This window comes from Cherax quadricarinatus, chromosome 2 (assembly GCF_038502225.1).
Source record: "Cherax quadricarinatus isolate ZL_2023a chromosome 2, ASM3850222v1, whole genome shotgun sequence".
NCBI lineage: Eukaryota > Metazoa > Arthropoda > Malacostraca > Decapoda > Parastacidae > Cherax > Cherax quadricarinatus.
In genome coordinates, this window is record NC_091293.1 from 49,096,414 (window position 1) to 49,116,413 (window position 20,000).

A 20,000-nucleotide genomic window follows, 5' to 3' on the forward strand; every position below is an offset into this window, starting at 1 on the left:
AGCACTGGACATTGCTGGTGCTTTCATCCGGGTGTGGCACCAGAGCCACTTAGCAAAACTGCAAGCTCTGGGAATTGCAGGCTCTACACTGTTTCCTCGGTGATTAACTTCATGGTAGATCTCAGACACTGCAACACAATGGTATCTTGGTACAGAAGAGAAAACACCTTGGACAATTTTTTCAAGTGAGAATTGTTTGATATGAGAAGGACATGACCTCCCAGCGGCTACATTCTCACTACTACTACTCTGCACCTCTCCTTCCGACAGTATTTAAGTCTCAACACTGTCGCTTGATCTTCAGTTAGTTCCAGACTTTGGAACAGAACTTCTCCAGGCTGAGGGACTGACAACCTCAAATCTACGACTTCAAGGGTGATGGACTGATTACATCGTCTTCACATCTCTACTGCTCCTGCCTATTTTCTGTACTCGACTGAAGAAGCCTACTGTGTAGGCGAAACGTCTCGGAATAAAGTTGCCTAAATGTTGCCCGTGTGTCTTATCTACCAACCCATCTCTAATGGTAGTTTTAAATGGAATGGAATCAGCAAGACATCTTGTTGGGGCAAGTGTTCCACAAGGAAGCGTGCTGGTACCATTGTTATGGAATGTCTACTTCAATGACCTTCATCTCATCCCAGAATCCCATGCATATGCAGTCAACTGTACACTGACATTCACTTATCCAAGAGAAGAGATGCCAACTGCTTTAAGCTACATCAATCACCAGCTAAGAGCTATATCAACTTGGGGAAATAAATGGCAAGTAACATTTGCACCTGAGAAAACACAAATGATGATGATCTCTAGGCACAATGATGGTAATGCCAGAGCAGTAGTAAGGATGAATGGGAGGGTGTTGGCACCCGGGGAAGAAGTTGATATTCTTGGGGTGAAATTTGACACCAAACTGACCATGAAGAATCACGTAAATCTTGCAAACAAGGCAGCCAGGAAGCTTACAGCACTTCACCATATCTCGCATCTGCTTGACAGTAGGGGTTGCAAGATTCTGTACGAGGCACAAGTACGCTCACACCTTGAGTATGTTCCACTTTCTTGGTTTGCCTGCCCCCCCACCCCCCTCATCTGCGACTGCTTGACAAAGTAGAGAACAGAGCAAGACGTCTCATCTCTCACCTGAACCAATCCTGGATAGATCTGTCATTTCAGCAGAGCCTTCAACACAGGAGGGATGCGGGTGGCCTTACTGTTATGTACAAGGCCAATAGCGTCAAAGTACCACACTTGGATCCACTTCGAGGACAGCGTGAAGCAGCTTCTATACCACAAGATGGGCAGAAAGCAGCAACTTCACTCTGGCTGTACCCTTCTCCAGAACATCAGTTCATCTGAGACCATTTATCCCCACGATGACTCGAGTATGGAACACATTCGTACAACATTATGATGTCAATGGGATGGTCGGTTGATCGAATGAAAATGCTGGCCCACAGATGGCTCCAACTTCATGCTGTTCCCTACTTGTATGTCTCATAACAATAAAAATGCTTTCAAATGAGCTGATGTAGTTAACAGCTCTTAGCTTGTCAGTAAAGTTAGGAATCCTTAACCTTGTCAAACCCTGTGTAAAAAAAAAAAAAATATGAATGGACAAACACATTTACACCCAACAAAGGCTGGCACATAGGTCATGAATCCTATTAGAGCTAGCTGGTCCAGTGGCTAACACACTGGTCTGCAAGTTTTAGGACTCACCTGCCATGGGTTGGAGTCCCAACCTTTCTCTAATTTGTTTGCAGTCATGTTATCACGGTTACACGAGTCATGAAGTGGCAAGTACATGTATTTGTTGAAAATCAATGAAAATGTATATTTCCTTGCAAAGTTTACAATGCGTGGTTTACATATTACAAAATATTAATTAGAAAGAAAGCCAGTAACATTTTGGGTAGACTAATCCTAATTCTTGCAGATTACAGTGGTACCTCGAGCTCCGAACAGCTCCCAGCTCAAACAATTATGTAAGTGTACTTTTGATAGTGTATTTTTGGGGGTCTGAAATGGACTAATCTAATTTACATTATTCCTTATGGGAACAAATTCATTTGGTATCGGCACTCGAACAGCCTTCTGGAATGAATTAAGATCGTAACTCGAGGTACCACTGTACAGTGGACCCCCGGTTAACGATATTTTTTCATTCCAGAAGTATGTTCAGGTGCCAGTACTGACCGAATTTGTTCCCATAAGGAATATTGTGAAGTAGATTAGTCCATTTCAGACCCCCAAACATACACGTACAAATGCACTTACGTAAATACACTTACATAATTGGTCGCATTTGGAGGTGATCGTTAAGCGGGGGTCCACTGTACTCTGTATTGACACAGGTTATGGAACAGTACATTTTAATGTTCATTAATACATATTAATATAAAAGTTAAGTAATTAAAAAGTTTCTTATTAATAAGACTGATAATAGTGAGGTAGTTCAAAACATATAACAGTACAGTGGTACCCTGAGTTTGTCATAATTCGTTCCAGAAGGCTGTTCGAGTGCTGTTACCAAATGAATTTGTTCCCATAAGGAATGATGTAAATTAGATTAGTTCGTTTCAGACCCCCAAAAATACACTTAAAAAAACACTTACAATAATACACTTACACGATTGAGTTGGGAGCTGTACGAAACTCTGGGTACCACTGTGTTACCATTAATAAATTTAGTAATTGAAATAGTTTTATCTCGACATGATACACTGTTTCCATAAGAACTATATTGGCAGAGTATTTGAGACAGACTTAGGACTAGCTTTAGATTAATTAGGCAAAAACTATTAGGAATTTTATGTTTACAGTCAGTTGGCTGAGCGTAAGTGTAAAATAGGGAGTTACGGATAATGAGAGTAAGTCTGTTTTGTTTAGGATGTGTTCATGATACAGAAAATAGCATGTGTGGTTTTCACATAATTAGCTGATGATGGGGTGTGTTAGGGAGATAAGGTGTTTTTTAATGGTGGTTTTGAAAATGCTGGTTGAGTCGGCAGTTTTAGAGATTTTGGGCAGGGAGCTCCAAATTTTAGGCCCTTTTATGTACATTGACTTTTTGAAGAGATTTAGCCAGAGACGAGGAATGTCATAGTGATTTTTGTATCTGGTATTATGTCTATGGGTCCTGTTGCAATTATCAAGTGTTTTAGTCCATTATTAATATTGAAATTTATGGTTCTGTAAATTTATGGTTCTATTAATGTAGGTTGCATCCTTCTTGCTGGGAGGAGGATATGCTGTACTGGTATTAATGTTCCCCTCACCTGTGTTGTTTTGAGTTCTGACTTGTTTGCTGAATTTTCTTCTGTTGGACTGACCCTTGGCCATTGACAGTGGGTTCAGGTGGTTTGTTGAGTATGGGTAGAGGGCAGATGTTGAGAAGATTGACTTCGCTTTGCAGTGGAGTGAATGGTGGGGCGACAAATCTTCTTGGTTGGTATAATTGTGTTGATTTGGATGGTTTAAGTGATTTCTTCGTCTGATTTATCTCATTATGGGTCTCACTTGTGTTAGTGTTATGTGCGTCTTTGCTAGGCCATCACCGGGTTGATGATATCCTCTGGTGATTGTAAAACATGAGGAGCAAAGACTTTGCTGCTGCTGCCGCATAGTAAATACTTCAGGAGTTTGTATTTCCAACATTGATCTAAGTTTTTATTGCTTGTGACATAAAGCTGAAGCTAGTTGAATTTGCTAGTTATTTATAATTGATGATTAGAATATTTATTCATGAAATTTTTACACTAGTTTAAGGAATTAGCGAAGCTGGAAAGAAATCCCTTTTTGTTTCTTATTTTATCTAATAAAGTTTTTTTTTTTTCAGTTAATAACTAATCATTATGAAGTACATCTTGGTTACTGGAGGGGTAATATCTGGCATTGGAAAGGGTGTCATTGCGTCCAGCGTTGGCACCATCCTTAAACATTGTGGCTTACGTGTGACATCCATTAAAATTGATCCATACATTAACATTGATGCTGGGACCTTCTCTCCATTTGAACATGGTAATTATTGATGTTAAACAAGTGGCAAATAATTCTTGTATATAAAATGAATAACTAACATGCATCTGCTCCTTGTTAACTAATCAAGTATAGTACATTTAACCCTTAAACTGTCCAAACGTAGATCTACGTTTGTACCGCTTGTGCTCCAAGCATAGATCTGTGTTTTATTTTTCCTGCCTCCAAATTCGGAATGATTGGCCTGAGATGCCTGGTCACTATAGAATGGGTCTTAACGGCTTAATGAGTCTTAATGGCTGTCTGGCTGTCTGGCTGTGGCTGGCTGTGGCTGGCTGTCTGTCTGTCTGTCGTGCACGTAAGTACAGTTATTATACATAGTGTAAATTACCTTGGATAACCCAAAAATTTCAGGCAAAGTGCTATAAAGTGCTTGTAGATACTATAAGGCATAATAAGCATGATGCAAGTAATACACATTTTCACTTGCTTGGGAATCTGGGAGCGGCTCGTAAACCAACAAGTTTATGAGCTGCCCCTGGGACAGAGGCAAGCAGGCGGAAAGATGCAGACAGAAAGTCAGATGAGCAGAGCTAGACAGACACACACACACATACACACTCACACACACACACATACAGACAGAAAGACAGACAAATTTGTGTGTAACAGTGAAAACAAATGAAGCCAGGGTTTTCTGCAGCAGTGTACGATCATCCAGCGTCAAACCACTGCTTACCCTGTCAGCAGTTTGACTCGTCATAAACATCATGCTTCAAGGAGTTTCACATACACTCCAGCATGTCTAAAACATTGCTGAGACCTATAAATACTTTGTATATATTTCTGTACAATAGTAAATGACCAAGGCAGGTGAAAATATTCACCTGTCAGTGTGATTGTGACCATTTGAGTACAGTAGGGCCCTGCTTATATGGCAGGTTAGGTTCCAGGCTACCGCCGTAAAGCGGAAATCACCGTAAAGTGGAACACCCTTTATTTCCCTTTATAAATGCATACAAATACTAGATAACAAGTTTACACTAACATATTTTAAGTTAGCAATAGAATTAGGCATCAAAAAAACAATAAAAAAGTAAAATGCACACATAGTGCACTCATTACTTACCTTAAAATATTTGTAGTCTTAATCTAGGGTGAGATGAGTAGTATTTATTGTAAGAAATCGTGTGTGGTATGTATGGTAGTCAGCCGGGCTACCATACCAAGCCACCCCACCCACACGTAATATTCTCTTACATTTAAGCATCCCAGAGTGATAAAATGCATACACAGTTCACTCCTTACTAACCTTAAAATATTTGTAGTCTTAATGTAGGGTCAGAGGTGAGTAAACGTGATAAAATGAATAAATGAGAGAGAGAGAGAGAGAATTAGTACATGAGAGAGGACAGGCGCAGAGTTATGTAAACAAACCAGGCGAACGTAAGTTTTGTAAACAAACAGTGTACACGCCTGGTTTGTGTACAAGTTACATGTGTAGAAGTTGTCTACATTGATACAGTAGAATAAATAAAGAACACTCCCATTCTCATGTAACACCATTGTTAGAAGAAATGACGCTGTCAGTGAAGGCAATGGAAATAAGTCACTCTGTCTGACTTTTTTGGGTTATCCTAGGTTCTCTACACATATGCTGTTATGTATGATAATCTATGTAACTGTATTTGCGTATACCTGAATAAACTTATTACATACGAAAGGAATAATTTTCTACAGTTACTCCCAGTAACACATTTTCTCTGATGTTGGACTAGAGAAAATGTTATTCTTGCAGCCACTCGTAAACATCTGGCTCCCAAATCTTATATTTATGTTTATTTATTCTATTGTGGGGTGTATTTATCATCTTTATATGTTACGTATTATGTTTATTATATAATTTTGAAAAAAATGTCATTGATGGATTAATAAAAATGTGTATATTAACTTAATATACGACATTTAATGAGACTCGGTGATTATTATTGTTCTTTCTTTCTTTCTTTCAACACACCAGCCGTATCCCACTGAGGTGGGGTGGCCCAAAAGAACAAACGAAAGTTTCTCCTTTTAAATTTAGTAATACAGTGGACCCTCGACCAACGATATTAATCTGTTCCTGAGAGCTCATCGTTAGTCGAAATTATCGTTAGTTGAGTTAATTTTCCCCATAAGAAATAATGGAAATCAAATTAATCTGTTCCTGACACCCCAAAGTATTGAAAATTTTTTTTTTACCTGGAGTTTACCTGGAGAGAGTTCCGGGGGTCAACGCCCCCGCGGCCCGGTCTGAGACCAGGCCTCCTGGTGGATCAGAGCCTGATCAACCAGGCTGTTGCTGCTGGCTGCACGCAAACCAACATACGAGCCACAGCCCGGCTGATCCGGAACTGACTTTAGGTGCTTGTCCAGTGCCAGCTTGAAGACTGCCAGGGGTCTGTTGGTAATCCCCCTTATGTGTGCTGGGAGGCAGTTGAACAGTCTCGGGCCCCTGACACTTATTGTATGGTCTCTTAACGTGCTAGTGACACCCCTGCTTTTCATTGGGGGGATGGTGCATCGTCTGCCAAGTCTTTTGCTTTCGTAGTGGGTGATTTTCGTGTGCAAGTTCGGTACTAGTCCCTCTAGGATTTTCCAGGTGTATATAATCATGTATCTCTCCCTCCTGCGTTCCAGGGAATACAGGTTTAGGAACCTCAAGCGCTCCCAATAATTGAGGTGTTTTATCTCCGTTATGCGCGCCGTGAAAGTTCTCTGTACATTTTCTAGGTCGGCAATTTCACCTGCACACAAACTGAAGAAGACATGTACAATTACATGACACTTACCTGGTGATGATTGATGGGATGGGAGGAGGGGAGTGTGTGGATGGTGTTGTGTTTAGAAGGGGAATCCCCTTCCATTAGGACTTGAGGTGTCAAGTTCTTTTCCGGGGTTACTTCCCTTCTTCTTTTAATGCCACTACGACCAGCTTGAGAGTCACTGGACCTCTGTCGCACAACATATCTGTCCATAGAGCTCTGTACCTCCCGTTCCTTTACGATTTGTTTAAAATGGGCCACAACATTGTCATTGTAATAGTCACCAGCACAGCTTGCAATAGCTGTGTTAGGGCAATTTTCATCCATAAAGGTTTGCACTTCAACCCACTTTTCACACATTTCCTTAATCTTTGAAGTAGGTACAATGGATTCCACAACTGGCATAGGCATCTCAGGGTTAGCCCCAAACCCTTCAAAATCTTTCTTAATTTCCATACTAATTCTCACCCCTTTTTATCACAGGGATGGCACTAGAAACTTTCTGGGGCCCATGGTGACTTATTTTGCAGGTGTGATCACTAAAACAGCTGTGATAATATGAAATGTTCCGATTGTATGCTTGGATGCAACCGTGGTGGCTGGCTTGTAAACACTGCGCAGGCCACACTTGGACGCGTCTCGAACAGAACGAATCGCGTTGGTCGAGTTTTTTAGCGCTAGTCAAGGCAAAATTTTTGCGTTAAAATGTATCGCTAGTCGGATTTAACATTATTCGATGCCATTGTTGGTCGAGGGTCCACTGTATATACAGGAGAAAGGGTTACTAGCCCCTTGCTCCCGGCATTTTAGTCGCCTCTTACAACACGCATGGCTTACGAAGGAAGAATTCTGTTCCACTTCCCCATGGAGATAAGAGGAAATAAACAAATACAAGAACTAGAAAGAAAATAGCAGAAAACCCAGAGGGGTGTGTGTATATATATGCTTGTACATGTATGTGTAGTGTGACCTAAGTGTAAGTACAGTGGACCCCCGGTATTCGATATTAATCTGTTCCTGAGAGCTCATCGAATACCGATAATATCGAGAACCGAATCAATTTTCCTCATAAGAAATAATGGAAATCAAATTAATTTGTGCAAGACACCCAAAAGTATGAAAAAAAAAAATTTTACTACATGAAATATTAAGTTTAATGCAATAGAATAATTACAATAACAATAAAATAATTGACACTTACCTTTAATGAAGATCTGGTGATGATTGATGGGATGGGAGGAGGAGGGGAGAGGTGTTAGTGTTTAGAAGGGGAATCCCCTTCCATTAGGACTTGAGGTAGCAAGTCCTTTTCTGGGGTTACTTCCCTTCTTCTTTTAATGCCACTAGGACCAGCTTGAGAGTCACTGGACCTCTGTCGCACAACAAATCTGTCCAAAATGGGCCACAACATTGTCATTGTAATAGTCACCAGCAAGGCTTGCAATAGCTGTGTTAGGGTGATTTTCATCCATAAAGGTTTGCACTTCAACCCACTGTGCACACATTTCCTTAATTTTTGAAGTAGGCACAATGGAGTCCACAACTGGCATAGGCTTCTCAGGGTTAGCCCCAAACCCTTCAAAATCTTTTATTAATTTCCATACTAATTCTCACCCTTTTTACCACAGGGTTGGCACTAGAAGCTTTCTTGGGGCCCATGGTGACTTATTTTGCGGAAACAAGCACCAAACACAGTGATAATATGGATAATATGGAATGTACCGAATGTATCCTTAGATGCGCGCACACTGGCTGGCTTGTAAACACTGGCACACACGGGGCAGTTCAGGCCACACGTGGTTTTCAATCGAATACCGAGGAAATTTTTTTGCGATATAATGCATTGAATACTGGATTTATCGAATACCGATGCCATCGAATACCGGGGTCCACTGTAGAAGTAGCAAGATGTACCTGAAATCTTGCATGTTTATGAGACAAAAAAGGACACCAGCAATCCTACCATCATGTAAAACAATTACAGGCTTCCGTTTTACACTCACTTGGCAGGACGGTTATACCTCCCTGGGAGGTTGCTGTCTACCAACCTACTACCTAGGATTATCATTTCTAATATGGCGTCACTTGTGCAAGTCGTCTGCTACAGCATCTCATATTTATGTTTATTTATTCTACTGTGGGGTGTATTTATCATCATTATATGTTATGTATCGTGTTTATTATATAATTTTGAAAAAATATCATAGATGGATTAACCCTTAAACGGTCCAAACAGATGAATGTTGAAATTTGTAGTGCTACAAAAGTAGATCTACTTTTTTTTACATGTTTTCAAATATAACAAAAAAAAAAATGTAGATAAAAGTTTTTTTTTACACATTTTCAAATGTAAAACGAAAAAGAGGATCTACATTTTTTTACATACTTTCAGAGGTTGAAAAAATGTATATATACGCTTGAACCATTTAAGGGTTAATGAAAATATGTATATTAACGTAATATACAACATTTAATGAGGCTTGGTGATTATTATCGTTACTAATATGATGTCTCGAGACATAAGGCACTCTTACTGATTTTAATGTGTACCTGCATGCCAGCACAGTATGTAAATTTATTTAGGTTCAGGTATACATAAGTATAATTATCAGAGTATAAAATATGAAATAACTTTTAAAAACACTTGAAATTTTGGAGTTTTCAGATATAATGGAGAGACTTAGTGCTTACAGATCTAACATAGAATGTAAATAAACAGGGTGGGGCACGGTGACCATATTAGAAAGTCAGGTGTGGGGAGCCATATAGAGTTTTGGTCATAATTTGTAATGACCGTATTAGCGGAACGCCATAAAGCGAAACGCCATAATGCAGGGTCCTACTGTATTATTTCAGTACCTAATATTAGTGGTTGGCTATGAAATCACAAGAACTGTTATAAATTGTAATTATCAGAACAAGAAAATTATACAAATTAAAATGAAGAGAAAAAAAGGTGCATTGGCAACACTTCTGCAATCGGCAGGACTCAATGTTGCCGTCAGGTGAGCATCCAGCGCCAAATTTGCGGTCTTATATCTCGGTAGGTACTGGTCCTAAATTTTTTTTTTGTCTTATAACACAGAAAATTGCCCTCTGTAATTTAAAAAAAAAAAAAATATTCCTAGCACTGGGGGAGAAAACGTAGAGCTATGTTTAGATAGTGTAAGGGTTAAAAAGACACGTGAACAAACATTAGGACCTAGGACCTTGATGACTTTAGTATACAAGAACCAAGGGTTACAGTATGTACATGCATAAAAGTGAGAGGCGAGAGGCAGGTAGTGACCTGACAGAAGAAAAAGCGATTTTCCTTGAGATGACCTAAAGGTGTTAATAGTCACATGCTTCCCATATTGTAGGATGGGTAGAACATATCCTGCTTGAGAATCAAGTATGCCCACTTAAGCCTTACCCACTTAACACAATGAGAATCAGGCAACTCCACAGACAAGCGTGACTTCAAGAAACCTCCTATGTTTTTTAGTCTGGTCACTAACTGCCTCTCACTTCACTTTTATGCCTATTATACTGTCTTTCTTGACCCTTGTATGTTAGAAGTAATCAGTGTTCCAGGATCAAAACTTTTTCTAACATGTTCTAGTGTTTGCTCATGTTTTTTTAAATTACTTGTTTATCAGTTATGTAATAAGATTTATACAAGATACAGTACTCTTCAGTAAATCCCAGACCTTCCTAAACTTTTTCAAAAAAGCTATGGTGACCTCCATTCACAAGGCACTAAAGAGAAAAAACTAAATAAATTACACAGCCACATCAGTCTCCCACATAACGAAACCCATTTCTAATCCTTATTATAGCACAAAAAGTGCTATAAAAATAGTAATGATCCTACACATCACTTAGTAAGAACAAAAAAAAAAAATCTGCTTGGAAAACAGTGTTTATTGATTTGCAGAAGGCCTTTGGCACTATTGGCCACAACCATCTCAAACTACTGTGGACTAGTGATGCACACTAGGGTAGTGAAAATATGGTATTTTTTCCATGTACACTTTAATTGGCACCTATCACCATACTCATTATACTGTGATGTGAAAACTTTTGAATATACAGTTTCAAGGTATGTACTTAGGCCTTTGTAATTAATTTATTTGAAAATTTTGTAGCTGTGTTGTGGATGAAAAATAGTTTGCATTTGTAGGTGAAGTTTTTGTATTGGATGATGGAGGAGAAGTGGATCTTGATTTGGGCAATTATGAAAGATTCCTGGATGTTACTTTACACCGAGATAACAACATTACTACTGGCAAGATTTATCAGTCTGTTATCAACAAAGAGCGTCATGGAGATTATCTAGGCAAAACTGTGCAGGTATGTAAATTAAGCAGAGACCAAGATACTGTAGGTTGATTGACTTGAGGTACTTTAGCTGCTGTTTAGATCTTGTAAATGCTGTCTGTCCACTAATTTTAGGGTTACAAGTAATGTCATTTTTTATACAGATAAGTTTTCTTTAGGGCCTCTGAAGATTTATTTTACTTATTAGGTTCCTTTGCTCTAAAGTGAACAGTTCTTAGTACCATTGTGGGTCATCATTTAAATATGCATCCTATCTGTCTTCTAATTTTTTTTTTTTTGTTTTTGTTTTTAATAACTTCATATTTATGTAGTTTTATTGTGATTCTAAAAAAGTGGAATGGTGTGGTGAAGTATTAAAACTTGTAAGGCATTAGGTAAAAAATTTCAATATTGGCAAATTGAGAAGTCTGATGTGTTTTTTTTAGGTTGTACCCCACATCACCGATGCTATCCAGGAATGGGTAGAAACAGTGGCACAGCGACCTGTTGATGGAGACTTGGCGGATCCAGAAGTATGCATTATAGAGTTAGGAGGTACCATTGGAGATATTGAGGGAATGCCCTTTGTAGAGGCATTTAGGCAGTTCCAGTTCAGAGTGAAGGTATGTCATATTTGAAGACTTCATTACTATCTCATGACCAATTTTCAGTGTTAAGATGTGCTCATATTTGAATAGTCCGTACAGTGGACCCTTGGTTAACGTAATTAATCCGTTCCAGAGAGTCTCATACCGAATCTGACTTAATCCGAATTAATTTTCCCCATGAGAAATAATGGAAATCCAATTAATCCGTTCCAGACACCCAAAAGTATTAACCAAAATAATTTTTTTTACATGAAATATACATTTCCCTACACAGAAAACAATGAGACATGCAGAATAAACAATACTAAAATGACACTTACCTTTATTGAAGACTTATTGATGAGTGATGAGACAGAAGGAGGGAAGAGGATGGAGGTGTAATATTGTTTGGAAGGAGAATCCCCTTCCATAAAGACTGCCGGTACCAAGTCCTTTTCTGGGGTTATTTCCCTTCTTTGTTTTTTAATGCCACTAGGACAGCTCGAGTCACTGCACACCTGTGGCACTAAATATCTGTCCAGAGAGCTGTTTCTGGCATCTCTTTAACCCTTTAAGGGTCTGTGCCGTAGATCTATGGCTTTACGTTGAGGGTCCATAGTGTAGATCTACGCCATCAGCTCAGCTCACTCTGATAAGCTGTGAGTGGTAAATTTGGGCCTAGATATGAGAGAATACATCTATGTGGTATGTGTGCACCACATAAAACAAATCCTGCAGCACACACTGCACAATGAGAGAAAAAAAAACTGAGACCATAATTTTCGATCATAACGGCAACTTTGCAGTGTTTTTTGTATGTTTTTTATAGTTGTATTTGTGATTTCTTGGTCTCATTTGATAGAATGGAAGATATACTACAGAAATAGAGATAATTTTGATTGGTTTTAGTACTGAAAGTGGCTTCAAACTGAGCTCAAAGTAGCGGAAATGTTATATTTTTGCTGGTGTTCAAGAGTAAACAAATGACCTCACATGTCTAATACACACCAGCTGGTGGGTCTAATATACGTTCACAAATGTGCTGATATTCATATAATTATTACAATATTGCATGACAGTAAATCTTTATTTATTTGGCTTGAAAAAAAAATTTAATTATGTAAATTAAAAATCAAAATGGAATTCATTTGTAAAGCCTGAAAATGTAACTAATGAACAGAGGAAATGTTAGTTTAGTGTCAGGAATGCCCGCATTGTTTATTCTGGACCCTATTTTGAAATTGGAATATTTTGAACTTTGCACTATATTGGCCAAATTACCAATTTCTAATCACTTTATTTTGTAGTTGACACAGTTGAGTTGGCAATTTCTTGTTCTCAGTCTATGGAATAGAAGTAATACTAGTGAAATAGCTAAGAATTTGGTCGACTGGAATAAGGTAATTGGCCTAAAATGGGAGTCAAAGTTGGCAAAATCGCCGATGCGTAAGTATCGCTGACACATCAAAATTCATGAGAGCATAATTTCATAAATTTTCCATCAATTTCCTGCTTTTTGTTTTATTACCATCAGAAAAAGATTCTCTACCATTTCATAAGAAAAAATAACAAAATTATTTTTTGAAAATTCTTGGACACTTGTGTGCACTTCGAAATTTGGCCTCTGGACCCTGAAAGGGTTAAAAATTTTCCTAAAATGGGACAACATTGTCATTGGAAATAAATGGTATAAAATACCGACACAATGGAAATATAAACACACATGCAATATAATGTGATCCTTTATTGACAACGTTTCGCCCACACAGTGGGCTTTTTCAAGTCACAAACAGATCTACCTGGGGTGGAAGGTATGCGAGTATTTATAGTCAGGTCCAGAATGTTGAGGTCAGGTGGAGAATGCTGCAGCTGATGATGTACAGAGTGGGGTTATAGTCTTAAATCTTGGGTAGCTTGCAAGGGAGATTGGGTAAGTTTGTGAGCAGACCTTCTGAAGTGTTTGTCCATTCCTATGCTCTTATGTGGGATAGCGATGAAGAAGTTTCTTGGCAAGTGGTTCAGCTGTGTTATAGAATCCATTATTCTGGCTGAAGTTGTCGGATATAGAGATAAGCGATGATTCCAGGATTCTTCGGTATTAAGTGTTGTCTTCTGTGGTGATAAGTCTTGAGTTTCTGTAGTTTATTAAATGGTTGTGTGAATTACGGTGTTGTACACAGGCATTCCTTGTATCGTCAAACCTGCTTGCGTATTGGTGTTCTGAAATACGTGTTTGGAGGTCCCTTGATGTTTCGCCCACGTATAATTTGCTGCAGTCATTACAAGGGATTATGTATACCCCTGCAGAGGATGGAAGCTTGTCCTGTCTATTACAGGTAATGTCCTCGATTGTCGTGGTTGTGGAGGTAGATACTTGGAATGAGGTACTGGAAAAGATGTTGGAAACGTGTTTGGCAATGGAGTTGGTGGGGAGGACTATGTATCTCTTCTCGGCAGTGTCTTCCCTGGGTGTGTTGAAGATGTTTAATGCTCGTCGTCTGCAGTCTATGATGAAGAGATGAGGATAGTGGAGTTTAGAAAATACTTGTTCAATTATAGTGCATTCTTCCTCAAGAAACTCATTGCTGCAGATTCTGAGTGTGTGCAGGAAGAAGCCTATAATTACACCACGTTTAGTTTTGGTGTCGTGGTGAGAGTAGAAGTGGAGAAGATCGTTTTGGTTGGTGGGTTTTCGATAGACTTTAAAACGAAGTTCGTGGTCAGCTTTGCAGAGAAGAACATCAAGGAAAGGAAGAGTGTTGCCGATTTCTTCTTCAAGTGTGAACTGGATTAAGGGCTCGACCTGGTTGAGCATGTCTTGGAGAGCTTGAACGTTGAAGCATCTAGGAGTTATGAGGAGAATGTCGTCAACACAAATTTCAAAAGATGCCAATTTCCGAATAGAGTCCAGAATAAACAAGAAAGACATTCCTGGCACTAAAATAACAAGTTCTCTGTTCGTTAGTCACATCCCCAGGCCCTCTTATAGTGTTGGAGTGGTTGGTACTTTTGTTTAATAAATGTATGAAAGAGGGGAAGGTACCTAGGGATTGGCGGAGAGCATGTATAGTCCCTTTATATAAAGGGAAAGGGCACAAAAGAGATTGTAAAAATTATAGAGGAATAAGTTTACTGAGTATACCAGGAAAAGTATACGGTAGGGTTATAATTGAAAGAATTAGAGGTAAGACAGAATGTAGAATTGCGGACGAGCAAGGAGGTTTCAGAGTGGGTAGGGGATGTGTAGATCAAGTGTTTACATTGAAGCATATATGTGAACAGTATTTAGATAAAGGTAGGGAAGTTTTTATTGCATTTATGGATTTAGAAAAGGCATATGATAGTGGATAGAGGAGCAATGTGGCAGATGTTGCAAGTATATGGAATAGGTGGTAAGTTACTAAATGCTGTAAAGAGCTTTTATGAGGATAGTGAGGCTCAGGTTAGGGTGTGTAGAAGAGAGGGAGAATACTTCCCGGTAAAAGTAGGTCTTAGACAGGGATGTGTAATGTCACCATGGTTGTTTAATATATTTATAGATGGGGTTGTAAAAGAAGTAAATGCTAGGGTGTTCAGGGAGAGGGGTGGGATTAAATTATGGGGAATCAAATTCAAAATGGGAATTGACACAGTTACTTTTTGCTGATGATACTGTGCTTATGGGAGATTCTAAAGAAAAATTGCAAAGGTTAGTGGATGAGTTTGAGAATGTGTGTAAAGGTAGAAAGTTGAAAGTGAACATAGAAAAGAGTAAGGTGATGAGGGTATCAAATGATTTAGATAAAGAAAAATTGGATATCAAATTGGGGAGGAGGAGTATGGAAGAAGTGAATGTTTTCAGATACTTGGGAGTTGATGTGTCGGCGGATGGATTTATGAAGGATGAGGTTAATCATAGAATTGATGAGGGAAAAAAGGTGAGTGGTGCGTTGAGGTATATGTGGAGTCAAAAAACGTTATCTATGGAGGCAAAGAAGGGAATGTATGAAAGTATAATAGTACCAACACTCTTATATGGATGTGAAGCTTGGGTGGTAAATGCAGCAGCGAGGAGACGGTTGGAGGCAGTGGAGATGTCCTGTCTAAGGGCAATGTGTGGTGTAAATATTATGCAGAAAATTCAGAGTGTGGAAATTAGGAGAAGGTGTGGAGTTAATAAAAGCATTAGTCAGAGGGCAGAAGAGGGGTTGTTGAGGTGGTTTGGTCATTTAGAGAGAATGGATCAAAGTAGAATGACATGGAAAACATATAAATCTATAGGGGAAGGAAAGAGGGGTAGGGGTCGTCCTCGAAAGGGTTGGAAAGAGGGGGTAAGGGAGGTTTTGTGGGCGAGGGGCTTTGACTTCCAGCAAGCATGCATGAGCGTGTTAGATAGGAGTGAATGGAGACGAATGATACTTGGGACCTGACGATCTGTTGGAGTGTGAGCAGGGTAATATTTAGTGAAGGGATTCAGGGAAACCGGTTATTTTCATATAGTCGGACTTGAGTCCTGGAAATGGGAAGTACAATGCCTGCACTTTAAAGGAGGGGTTTGGGATATTGGCAGTTTGGAGGGATATGTTGTGTATCTTTATACGTATATGCTTCTAAACTGTTGTATTCTGAGCACCTCTGCAAAAGCAGTTATAATGTGTGAGTGTGGTGAAAGTGTTGAATGATGATGAAAGTATTTTCTTTTTGGGGATTTTCTTTCTTTTTTGGGTCACCCTGCCTCGGTGGGAGACGATCAACTTGTTGAAAAAAAAAAAAAAAATATTTATATACAGTGGACCCCCGGTTAACGATATTTTTTCACTCCAGAAGTATGTTCAGGTGCCAGTACTGACCGAATTTGTTCCCATAAGAAATATTGTGAAGTAGATTAGTCCATTTCAGACCCCCAAACATACACGTACAAACGCACTTACATAAATACACTTACATAATTGGTCACATTCGGAGGTAATCGTTATGCGGGGGTCCACTGTACATATAAATATATATACATATAAATGTATATATATAAATATTATATAAATATACATATATATATATATATATATATATATATGGTAATATAGGTAGTAGGTTGGTAGACAGCAACCACCCAGGGAGGTACTACCGTCCTACCAAGTGAGTGTAAAACGAAGCCTGTGATTGTTTTACATGATGGTAGGATTGCTGATGTCTTTTGTCTGTCTCATAAATATGCAAGATTACAGGCATGTCTTGCTACTTCTACTTACACTTAGGTCACACTACACATACATGTACACATTTATTTATACACACTCATCTGAGTTTTCTTTGATTTTATCTTAATGGTTCTTGGTCTTATTAATTTTCCTTTTATATCCATGGGGAAGTGGAATAAGAATCTTTCCTCCGTAAGCCATGCGTGTTGTAAAAGTCAACTAAAATGCCGGGAACAATGGGCTAGTAACCCCTTTTCCTGTAAAGATTACTAAAAAGAATAAGAAGAAGAAAATTGTCAAAGTGGGAAGTCTGAATGTGCGTGGATGTTGTGCAGATGATAAGAAAGAGATGATTGTGGATGTTATGAATGAGAAAAAGCTGGATGTCCTGGCTTTAAGTGAAACAAAGCTGAAGGGGGTGGGAGAGTTTCAGTGGAGAGGAATAAATGGGATTAGGTCAGGGGTTTCAAATAGAGTTAGAGCTAAAGAAGGAGTAGCAATAATGTTGAAGGATAAGCTATGGCAGGAAAAGAGGGACTATAAATGTATTAATTCAAGGATTATGTGGAGCAAAATAAAGATTGGATGTGAAAAGTGGGTTATAATAAGCGTGTATGCACCTGGAGAAGAGAGAAGTGTAGAGGAGAGAGAGAGATTTTGGGAAATGTTGAGTGAATGCGTGGGGAGTTTTGAATCAAGTGTGAGAGTAATGGTGGTTGGGGATTTTAATGCTAAAGTGGGTAAAAATGTTATGGAGGGAGTAGTAGGTAAATTTGGGGTGCCAGGGGTAAATGTAAATGGGGAGCCTTTAATTGAGCTATGTGTAGAAAGAAATTTGGTAATAAGTAATACATATTTTATGAAAAAGAGGATAAATAAATATACAAGGTATGATGTAGCACGTAATGAAAGTAGTTTATTAGATTATGTATTGGTGGATAAAAGGTTGATGGGTAGGCTCCAGGATGTACATGTTTATAGAGGGGCAACTGATATATCGGATCATTATTTAGTTGTAGCTACAGTTAGAGTAAGAGGTAGATGGGAAAAGAGGAAGGTGGCAACAACAAGTAAGAGGGAGGTGAAAGTGTATAAACTAAGGGAGGAGGAAGTTCGGGTGAGATATAAGCGACTATTGGCAGAAAGGTGGGCTAGTGCAAAGATGAGTAGTGGGGGGGTTGAAGAGGGTTGGAATAGTTTTAAAAATGCAGTATTAGAATGTGGGGCAGAAGTTTGTGGTTATAGGAGGGTGGGGGCAGGAGGAAAGAGGAGTGATTGGTGGAATGATGAAGTAAAGGGTGTGATAAAAGAGAAAAAGGTAGCTTATGAGAGGTTTTTACAAAGCAGAAGTGTTATAAGAAGAGCAGAGTATATGGAGAGTAAAAGAAAGGTAAAGAGAGTGGTGAGAGAGTGCAAAAGGAGAGCAGATGATAGAGTGGGAGAGGCACTGTCAAGAAATTTTAATGAAAATAAGAAAAAATTTTGGAGCGAGTTAAACAAGTTAAGAAAGCCTAGGGAAAATATGGATTTGTCAGTTAAAAACAGAGTAGGGGAGTTAGTAGATGGGGAGATGGAGGTATTGGGTAGATGGCGAGAATATTTTGAGGAACTTTTAAATGTTAAGGAAGAAACAGAGGCAGTAATTTCATGCACTGGTCAGGGAGGTATACCATCTTTTAGGAGTGAAGAAGAGCAGAATGTAAGTGTGGGGGAGGTACGTGAGGCATTACGTAAAATGAAAGGGGGTAAAGCAGCTGGAACTGATGGGATCATGACAGAAATGTTAAAAGCAGGGGGGGATATAGTGTTGGAGTGGTTGGTACTTTTGTTTAATAAATGTATGAAAGAGGGGAAGGTACCTAGGGATTGGCAGAGAGCATGTATAGTCCCTTTATATAAAGGGAAAGGGGACAAAAGAGACTGTAAAAATTACAGAGGAATAAGCTTACTGAGTATACCAGGAAAAGTGTACGGTAGGGTTATAATTGAAAGAATTAGAGGTAAGACAGAATGTAGGATTGCGGATGAGCAAGGAGGTTTTAGAGTGGGTAGGGGATGTGTAGATCAGGTGTTTACATTGAAGCATATATGTGAACAGTATTTAGATAAAGATAGGGAGGTTTTTATTGCATTTATGGATTTAGAAAAGGCATATGATAGAGTGGATAGAGGAGCAATGTGGCAGATGTTGCAAGTATATGGAATAGGTGGTAAGTTATTAAATGCTGTAAAGAGTTTTTATGAGGATAGTGAGGCTCAGGTTAGGGTGTGTAGAAGAGAGGGAGACTACTTCCCGGTAAAAGTAGGTCTTAGACAGGGATGTGTAATGTCACCATGGTTGTTTAATATATTTATAGATGGGGTTGTAAAGGAAGTAAATGCTAGGGTGTTTGGGAGAGGGGTGGGATTAAATTATGGGGAATCAAATTCAAAATGGGAATTGACACAGTTACTTTTTGCTGATGATACTGTACTTATGGGAGATTCTAAAGAAAAATTGCAAAGGTTAGTGGATGAGTTTGGGAATGTGTGTAAAGGTAGAAAGTTGAAAGTGAACATAGAAAAGAGTAAGGTGATGAGGGTGTCAAATGATTTAGATAAAGAAAAATTGGATATCAAATTGGGGAGGAGGAGTATGGAAGAAGTGAATGTTTTCAGATACTTGGGAGTTGACGTGTCGGCGGATGGATTTATGAAGGATGAGGTTAATCATAGAATTGATGAGGGAAAAAAGGTGAGTGGTGCGTTGAGGTATATGTGGAGTCAAAAAACGTTATCTATGGAGGCAAAGAAGGGAATGTATGAAAGTATAGTAGTACCAACACTCTTATATGGGTGTGAAGCTTGGGTGGTAAATGCAGCAGCAAGGAGACGGTTGGAGGCAGCGGAGATGTCCTGTCTAAGGGCAATGTGTGGTGTAAATATTATGCAAAAAATTCGGAGTGTGGAAATTAGGAGAAGGTGTGGAGTTAATAAAAGTATTAGTCAGAGGGCAGAAGAGGGGTTGTTGAGGTGGTTTGGTCATTTAGAGAGAATGGATCACAGTAGAATGACATGGAAAGCATATAAATCTATAGGGGAAGGAAGGCGGGGTAGGGGTCGTCCTCGAAAGGGTTGGAGAGAGGGGGTAAAGGAGGTTTTGTGGGTAA

At 39.0% G+C, this 20,000-nt stretch overlaps 1 protein-coding gene across 4 annotated transcripts in view; it reads left to right on the forward strand.

Moving 5' to 3' along the window:
- The window catches only part of Ctps (CTP synthase), a gene marked incomplete at its 3' end in the record, with an annotated part of 123,247 nt that overhangs the window by 27,763 nt on the left and 75,484 nt on the right, over positions 1 to 20,000 (forward strand). For 3 of the 4 annotated variants that reach the window (XM_070088223.1, XM_070088213.1, XM_070088220.1), the window contains 3 exon segments: positions 3,842 to 4,023; positions 10,951 to 11,120; positions 11,534 to 11,710. In XM_070088223.1, the coding sequence (XP_069944324.1) occupies positions 3,858 to 4,023; positions 10,951 to 11,120; positions 11,534 to 11,710 (513 nt within the window). 4 annotated transcript variants of the gene reach the window in all.